General features: G+C 43.9%; 1 protein-coding gene across 1 annotated transcript; it reads left to right on the top strand.

Annotated features, from left to right (window-relative positions):
* Positions 1–1649: 1649 nt before the first annotated feature.
* LOC147717664 (carbohydrate sulfotransferase 5-like) lies at positions 1650–2756 on the top strand. Its single transcript, XM_086920546.1, has one exon. The coding sequence runs from the start codon at positions 1650–1652 to the stop codon at positions 2754–2756; it is 1107 nt and encodes a 368-aa protein (XP_086776672.1).
* The last annotated feature ends 6450 nt before the right edge of the window (positions 2757–9206 follow it).

Here is a 9206-nt window from a genome sequence, read left to right on the forward strand (position 1 = left end):
TAAGTGCAGAATCACATTAAGAGAAAAAATCACCAGAAGTGTGAAGACTCTGGGTGTGTGAAACCCACGTAATTTCCTAAAGTTCGAGTACGCAAACGTACCTCTAAATTATGCGTAATTCTGCTAATTACACCAAAGGCATCTTACACTCAATAAATTACTCAAACGCTTGGTTCAGGTAAATATTCAACTTTAACATTTTATTTCATTTTCATTTCCGGTTGCTTGCATTCAAAACACTGCCATTTGCATTTAGATTTCTAGTTGTGCACAAAAATTACCTGACTGGAAATGTACCTAAAAAGTTTGTTCACATCCTACACTAATAGAATTGCCATTTGCATTCAGATTTGTTATTTTGCACTAAAGAATTACCCAAACGGTCAGCTTGGTAAAAAAAATCTACCTGAAACACAGCTTGTGTTCTAAAGTTATCAAGTACGGTACATCTCACATTATAATTTCTCCCTGAAATGATGCAATGTGGCATACTGGTGTAATTGAGCAAATCACGCTTAAATACCGTTACGTGAAATTACGCCAGTGTAATAACATTTTTGCCCAGGCCCAGTTTAGACATGTATAGGAGGAAGATCCCTTTTAGGTGCATCAAAGTTAGGTGCACAAACATACTTAGATGCCCAATCACCCTTGATGCAAAGTCAGCAGATGTGTACACAATGGGGTTCACACATTTGGTTGACAACACAATAAGGTGTAAATTAGTCATTGGCACCCCATTAGCATGCGCGTGAATAATGTATATGAGCATAAGTCGCTTTTAGCTTTAAATTAACTTTCCGGTGCAAAAACACATTTGGGTACAAAATCGCCCTTGGTGCAAAGAGAGAACCATTATGGTATTGCAATTTTGAGCAAAATCCGATTAGATGCAAAATTCCAAAGGTGAAAGCATTAGGAGTGTGTAAGTAAAAATCATATTTGGGAGGGAAACTACATTCAGGTTTTATCATCAAATTTAGTTACACAAATTGCCAGTGGTGCAGCATCAACAGAGCATGCAAACAAATTTAGGAGCACAAATGCACCTCAATGGCACTGCATGGACACTTTCCTTCACCATCCATGCACTGAAATAGGAGGCGCTATTTAGGCAGATGGGCTAACACACAAAATAGCCAGTAGCTAATGCTGAGACTGAAACCATCCTCTGGCATGATCCAAAAGGTAAGAGGCGCTTTCTTCAAACAATGGCTGACTCTAATGGGGAATGGATGACCAGATGCTACTGTGTGTGTGTGTGTGTGTGTGTGTGTGTGTGTGTGTGTGTTTGTGTGTCATGACATGCGTCCTGGCAGACACCTTGTACTGTCTGTAGTTAGACTGCCTGTAGTTACACTTTGAAAGGGGATTGAAGGTAAGCAAACATTGACTACAGAAAAAAGCCCAACATTTGCATGGAAACCTATACTAAAGCAAATGCCACAACATGTACCTTACATATTCTGTATTCTGAAAGTCTTGAATAGATCTTATTATTTGTGATGAGCTATACAGAGTGACCATTGTTTCATCAACACATTCTTTGTTTCTGTTTGCCTTAGTTATACGCAGTTTCCCTTTCTCTCTTGGGTCAGTCTTTCACTCTCTCCCTTTCTCTTTGCCTGTTTCCACAGAGTCCCTGCACCATGGTTCGAATAATCACCGTTTGCCGACTGTGCCTCTACGTGATAGGAGCTTTACTCCTCCTTCTCTGGTGCATGGCGTGGCAACGTTTCCGCTTACACGGCCACCCTGATTCACCAAGCAAGTCTAGGACAAGGCACCTACTCATCCTCTCCACATGGAGATCCGGTTCCACCTTTGTGGGTCAGATCTTCAACCAGAACCCCTCTGTCTTCTACCTGTCGGAGCCCACCAGGATGGTTTGGTCCACCATGTACAACAAGAGTCCCACCTTTCTTCACAAGCCCATGGCGAACCTTCTCAGGGAGCTCTTCCTCTGCAACCTGTCAGCGCTGAAGCCCTTCTTGGCTCGTAGTGAGTTTGTATCTGATGTCTTCGGCTGGTCCACCAGCCGAGCTTTGTGTTCGCCACCAGCTTGCGACACATTACAGGGCTCGACTCCACAGGAAGGACAAGAGTGTTACCATGTATGCCATATGACCCCTTTCGAGAGGGCAGAGCAGGCCTGCATGTCTCACAGTCACATTGTGGTCAAGGCGGTACGCTTCTTGGACCTGAAAGTCTTGTTTCCGCTGTTTGAAGATCCAAACCTCAACTTTCGAATCATCCATGTGGTGCGCGACCCACGGGCAATCGTAGTCTCCCGTGTGATCACAAGAGGGCTAGAGGCTGATGACAACATCGTCAGCAATGCTCAGAACTCAAGTGCCAACATCTTCACTGTGATGAAAGAGATCTGCAATGCTCAGGTGAAGATCTACAAGGAAGCCCTGGAGGTCCTTCCCCCATTTATGAAGGGCCGGTATGTGATTGTGCGCTATGAGGATCTGGTGAGAGACCCTATGCCTTATGTGCAGCACTGGTATGACCACCTTGGCCTCACTGTGCTACCACAGTTGGAGTCCTGGGTCTACCACAACACTCAGCTCAGTCTCCAGAAGATATCAGAGCTTTGGAGGAAAAAACTCAAATTCCAAAAAGTCCAAGTCATTCAACAGGTATGCCAGAAGCAAATGGACACGTTTGGTTACAGGTTGGTAAATTCCAAAGAGGAGCAGGCAGACCAGTCTTTGGAAACCGTGTTGCCTCGAAGTCCCATCCAGACCTGACATCATTAGCAGGGCATCCAGCTGTGATGACTCTGCTCTGAATCTCTTTGGTGACCCTGGGCAAGATCAGGTCCTGGCGATTGAGGTTTATATCTTAACTGTCCAGCAGATCCATTGGAGGAATTTTGCAAGGATGCATTTTGTTGGGTTTTCTTTTGGCCTCAGTAGGTCCTGCTTTATGATCCCAGGAGACCACCAGTGGTGATCAGACATATGTTCTCCAGTAAGGTGCACTGTGTCATCAGTACTTGTAGCATGCATGTTACCTACTGGTTTGACTGCGTTGTGTGTAGTCTCCCTTAAGGGCAAGGCCCATCTTCCTGTGCATACCCCGCACATCACCTCCTGTGTAGTCAATGGTTACCGGAGATATTGTGCCCAAAGCTTTGGTGATGGGGCGGGTGAGAACGCTATTAAAGATCAGCAATGACAGAACAAAAGTATTCATTCATTTTTCTGTTACTGTACCAAATGATTACATACTGAGTAGTTTAACTCCTCCTTTGCCAATGGTCAATGGGAAAATACTGTCACCAGGTGGACTGAACCAGGGCCTCACCGCAGTGAAGTCAAAGATGGTCCTGAACCTCTTCTGGTTTCTTCCACCAAACAAGACACAGGGAGGTGGTGACCTGTCTGGCGCTATCGCCTCTTTTGAGAAAAGGGAACAATTAGGAAAAAGAGGGCTAAATCTGTCTCTCCAGATGAATGAAGGCAGCAGGTTTAGTCAGAAGGATGTCGCGATTGGGGAGCAGATCTGGAGACAGCCCCGCCTTTGGAGGACGCTCACAAAGTGATGAACAGAGAGAGTATATGTGGAGCAGAGTGGGTGTAGTGCATCTGCCATCAAAGCCCCATTGGAGGACCCGCAACAGGGTGCGATAAATGTCAGGGGACTGCATGAAGCGGAAGTGGAGCAATAAGGGAATTGTGGGGTCTCCTAACGCTCATCAGAATAATGAAAAAATATCTTAAACGAACAAGCAAAGACTAGCAGTAAAAAAAAAATAGTAAGATAATGTATATAAAACTTCGAAAAATCCTTTAGACCCACTTAAAATTAAACAAATCGGATGTATCAATTTCTGCTAATTATCCAATCTACCAGCCCACATCAAAATACAATGCCATAAATACACTACTGAACAATTAATGTGGCTTCTATCCACCCTACCAACACAGAGGCAGTGTTTCTAGAGGCTGCAGTTGCAGCTGTAATTCTCTAGGATTATATAAGATTACTTTGTTTGTTATACTTGTTCTCCGCTGCCTTTGATACCCCTGACCACCAGGGGTGTAGGAGACACAACATTTCTGGGGGGGGTGGGGGGTTGGGGGGGGGGGGGACAGGGACAACCTTGTGGACTTTCCAGTGACCCTATAGAAACCAACCATTGCATGAGACCGTACACCCATTAAACGGATATAATTGGATAGTTTTGAAGTGAAATATTGCGAAAGGCAGGCATGTAGTCACAGTTTGCAAGTATGCATTATTGTTAATTGCATTCAAAAAGTAATTAGACCAAATGCGGAAAAGTTATGTATACCTTTTTATAGTGCTACTCATAGTTCACTCAGTTCTATGACCTGCATGGTAAACTTTCTTTGCAGCAGGCACATCAACCCTCCGGGCTACTTTACGATGAGCCAAAACTTCCACTAGACAAAATGTCGATATCTCACTAGTAGGAACATTAATCGCTAGAGTTATCTTGACATTTTTGTGGTTGCCTGAAAACTGCTTGATGCACAAGGAAGTTCATGTGCTTTTAAACCAAAAATTATTTTTAAACACAGCGCCCCCTTCCAAAGTCAACTCCAGGTGTGGCTGCACCAATTGTACCACCCTAAAGCCAGTCCTTCTCCCAGCAATGGGGCAGGACAATCATTTTCCAAAATGGGGTCAGAGCTAACCTCATAGCCATTATATGAGGAAAAAGATCTGTGGTTTGTTATGCTACCCCAAATTCCAACAAGCGAAATAATTTAACAGAGTTCTTGTAGATGATTTAAGGGAGAGTAGACTCCTCCCCTGAGAATTTTTTTTATTTTTGGGATTACATTTCTAAAATGCAGCAGATCCTTTTGCGGCATTCATGAAATATTCCAGTACTTTCATGGTGCAAAAGGAAAACCTGGCTTTTCCTAGGAGTAAATCTGATTTTTTTAATGTCTTAAGTCAGAAATAGCTTCCACTATACTAAGGTCATACTTTTTCATGGGTGAGCCACTTGCCAATGAGTATATTCAATATGACAGTGCCAGAAATTTACCATGGATACTGCAGCCACAGTCATGGGTACCTCTAAAAATTCCCTATGGTATACAAGGGTTAGAATTTTGCCATTGGCACTCCCGATGAAATGATTACAGGAAATGTTATGACAAAAGTTACGTCAAATATCAGTTCCAACATTTTGCTATGGATCCACTCCATATGCTAAGAATTATGTGCATCATGTTTCTGTGTCCCAGCCACTGGATATGACAAGTTTAGCAGCTTTCTAAGTTAGACTGTTCGAGACCCCACAGCCCATGATGGTGTCTTTATAGAAGCATGTCAGGGCCTGCAGATTGCCATAGGTAACACCTCCCATCCATAAGCTGTTAGTGCCCTTGTCCATAAGGCAAGATTAACCTCCAGTATGCCAGACCAGCAACACACTTGCACGCATAACACACATACACACACAATTTCACTATATCTCTTGCACTCTTTTGTACCTTTGTACTCTGTCACACACACACACACACAACCTCACACACACATGCACACTCTCTCTCTAACACACACACACTCTCTCTCACACATACAGACGCACTCTCTCTCACACACACACACACACACACACACACACACACACACACTTAATAAAAAGAGATTCTCTATAGGTAATTCAAAAGAATAATAGATGTGAATGAAAAATGCACTTCCTTAAAATAGCTGTGTAGGGCTTATATTTGGGTTCATGTGTGGATCAAACAGTTACAGTATTGGAAATGAACTAATCTACATTCTAACATGTAGCATCATAGCATTCTATTAACCTTATAAAATGCTTGACTGCTTCGGCAACCATGGATTTCACCCAGTAACACATTATATTTTGGGGTTTTTGAGAGTCAACTTGCAATGTAAAAGAAATCTACATGTCTCGGGATGAAGCATTGTGGTGAATGAAAACCCAGGAATGGCTGAATTTGACACACGTTCTTCAATCCACCACCTTACCCCAAAGCCTCCGCCCTAGTCTCCCTCCTCGCGCAATCCCACATTCTCAGTCCACTCTCCCTTCTTGCACCAGCCCCATTGTTGAAGATGGAATTAAGTATGATTCTAGTACCACGGAAAGAACATGTATTTTTTTGGGTGCCTTTGTAGAAATATGTGTAGATTCATGAGATTTGAGCAATAGTAGGAGGTGTGCTCATGTGCTGGATGATGGTGAATAGTGTGAGGGAATGCAGCAGGAGTGATGCAAGTGTAGGGTGTAAAATGTACTAATGTGAGTTTTGGGTGAGCTGCATGAATGCAATGTGAGAGGAAGGCCCATGTGAGTACCAAGTGAGAGGAGTGCATGTAGAGTTAGAGGAGCAAGTGCAAGGTGGTGTGAGCTGTGTAAATGCAGGATAAGTGGTATGCCTGTGTGTGGTGGAGGGTGAAGGGCAAGAATGAAGGGTGATCTGTGAGAGTGACTGGTGAGAGGAGTTAGTGGCATGTTCCTTTGAGTTCCTACAGACTGTTGTCCCTGTGTGCAAGCAGGATGAACTGGGTGTCTGTATGAATGCAGGCTGAGAAGTTTGTGTGAGTGCAAAGTGAAATGAGGATGTGAATAGTAAATGGTGTGACTCAAGGGTCAGTGATGTGCTTCTTTGTGTGATATGAGTGCAGGGCGAGTGTTGTGCCCACGTGAGTGAAAATGTGTGTGAAGATGTGAGTGTAGTGTGAGCTGTGTGAGTGACAGGAGTGCCTATGTGAATGCACAGTGAGCGATGTGACAGTGGAAGAGTAGGGTGAGAGGAGTGACTGTAGGGTGAGTGTTGTGACTTATGAGTTTGGGTGCTGGAGAAAGTACAGAGTGAGAGAAATTAATGCATGGTGAGAAATGTGCTTGTTTGAGTGAGACTGCAAAGTGAGCAGTGAGAGTGACAGGTGAGTGAAGTGGCACATGAGTGCAGGGTGAGTGGTGAGCTTGTGTAAGTGCAGGTTGAAAAGCGTGAGCGCATGTTGAGTGATGTGAGTGCAGTGTGATCACTTTGATTGCAGGGTGAGCAGTCTGTTGATATGACTAAAGGGCAAGTGGAGGGAGAACGGTGTGAGTTCATGGCGAGGGACGAGTACATTCTGGTTGCTGTGAGTACAAGGTGAGCAGTGTGCTTGTGTGAGTGCAGGGTAAGAGGAGGAAGAACGGTGTGAGTGTGGGGTAACAGCATCAGTACCGTCTGATGGCTGTGAGTGTGGGGTGAGTGGTGAAAGTGACAAGTCAGTGGAGTGTCATGTGCATGCAGGGTGATTGGCGTGCTCATGTGGGTGTAGGGTAGGAGGAGGCTGAATTGGTGTGAGTACATGGTGAGCAGTGTGATCGCTGTGAGTGCAGGGTGAGTGTGAAAGTGAAGGGTGAGTGATGAGAATGAGGAGTGAGGTGTGAGAATGCAGAATGTATACCAAGACACCTGGAGTAACTCAGAATTGTATTGACGTGTGGGTTGTATGTGCACAGTTTAGAGCCTGGCCACAGACTGAAGCTTTTTAGTTAACAGTTGTGCTAATAGAAGTAGGACCCACAGAATTATCTTTGGGGTGGTGAATGAATTAAGTTCCAGTTATAAATGTGCTACATCTGTGGCAAAAAAGCAAAAAAACTGTTCAGTTTGCAATTGCGAATTTGGCTATTTACAGGAATCCCCGGGAAATCAGAGGTTACAGGCTCCAACTTCATCAACGACAGGCTTTTAGCACTGATGTCCTGGGGCTTTGATTTTCTGTTGGAAACAAAAATAAGAACCAAGTCCATCCCTTGAGCACTTGAAACCGTGTGTTTGTGATCAATAATTGTCCATCACTTTATTCCCAACACACAATTCAATACTGTACATAAATGTTAGAGGGAATTAATATAGCATGCAATTAGTAAGACATTTTTTTCCACAAGCAGGAGGCAGCCAGTACTGACTTATGCTATTTAAAAGGCAGTGGCATGAACGTACTCAGTGCACTTACAGGAGGGAAAGGCTGATGGGTTGTATTGTATTGATCCCTAGTGGTTCCTTGTCGACCCTTGCCAATGGATAATGATGTGTTGCAAAGTTCTTGCTGCAATGCCTCACCTTTGCACTGCACCTTGTTTCCGTCGTCGCAGTCCTCTGCAGGCTGGGTCTGCTGTTTGCAAGCTAGGGTTAGAGCCATGCTGCTTTTAGTGGTTTATCATCCACACAGCCTAAGGCAGTCCCACTCAGTGATTGTGCACTGACTTGGCCAAGAAAGCTTTGGTTTCTGGTGCACATACTTGTGCCTCTGAAGAAAGGCTGCCATGGAACTTGTAGTGTAGTTCCTATATTCCCAATAGGCTCTGCGCATTGGAATAACATAAACGATAGTTTAGACGTTGGACTGAAGTCGACTAGGTCTCTATTGAATATGTAAGACTTAATTTGTGAATGCCAGCTAGCTCAGAGGTCACTAGAAACTTTCTCGAATACACAAGAAAGGATTCGTTTCTGACAACCATATAACCTGACAACTTTGTTCCCCAAGAATAAGGAATATATCTCCAGAGTCGCAGAAACAATAGATGGCTTTTTCACTCAGTCAATCGTGCATGCTTAGTTTCACCAGCCGTGCAGAGAAATAGAGACACGGGCATTTTCAATAAAAAGGTTATTTATTGAGCAGTCTTCTTTCTCATGCAAGAGAAGTGAATTGCTACAATCGCAATACTTGTCATAAAGTAAAGTGCGTACAGTAAGAAGAGTATTATGAAATAATACTGTGAAAGCATTTATATGGTTTCTAAGCCATAAGATACTTAAAATGGATAAAATACATACAATGATAAAAGATGACTAAACGTACTCAACTGGTGCTTCTAAGATACGCCTACCCCAGTGTACCTAACCTAAGCCTAGTACATGGGAAGGAGTAAGTGAGATGTAGCTTGAGTTAAAATAGTTTCTGCCAAGAATCTATCCAAGAATTCTCTAAGGGTCTAATCAGCTCCGTACCTTGTTTATAGAATGTAGGAGGTCTTGTATCTCTCTCTCAGGACTCGATCTCCCAGTAACCCGCAAGGGTAGCCGGGAAACCCCGGAGCTGGATTTCTCGGCAAGAGAAAAGACAGCGTCTCTCGCAGTGCGTCAGCTGGAGGGTCGGCTTCCTTCGGCACTCGCTACAGCAGGGCGTCGGGCAAGTAGTTAGTCGATCTGCTCCAAACCACCGTGTGTTTTGCT

This window comes from Lissotriton vulgaris, chromosome 5 (assembly GCF_964263255.1).
Source record: "Lissotriton vulgaris chromosome 5, aLisVul1.2, whole genome shotgun sequence".
NCBI classification, from domain to species: Eukaryota; Metazoa; Chordata; class Amphibia; order Caudata; family Salamandridae; genus Lissotriton; species Lissotriton vulgaris.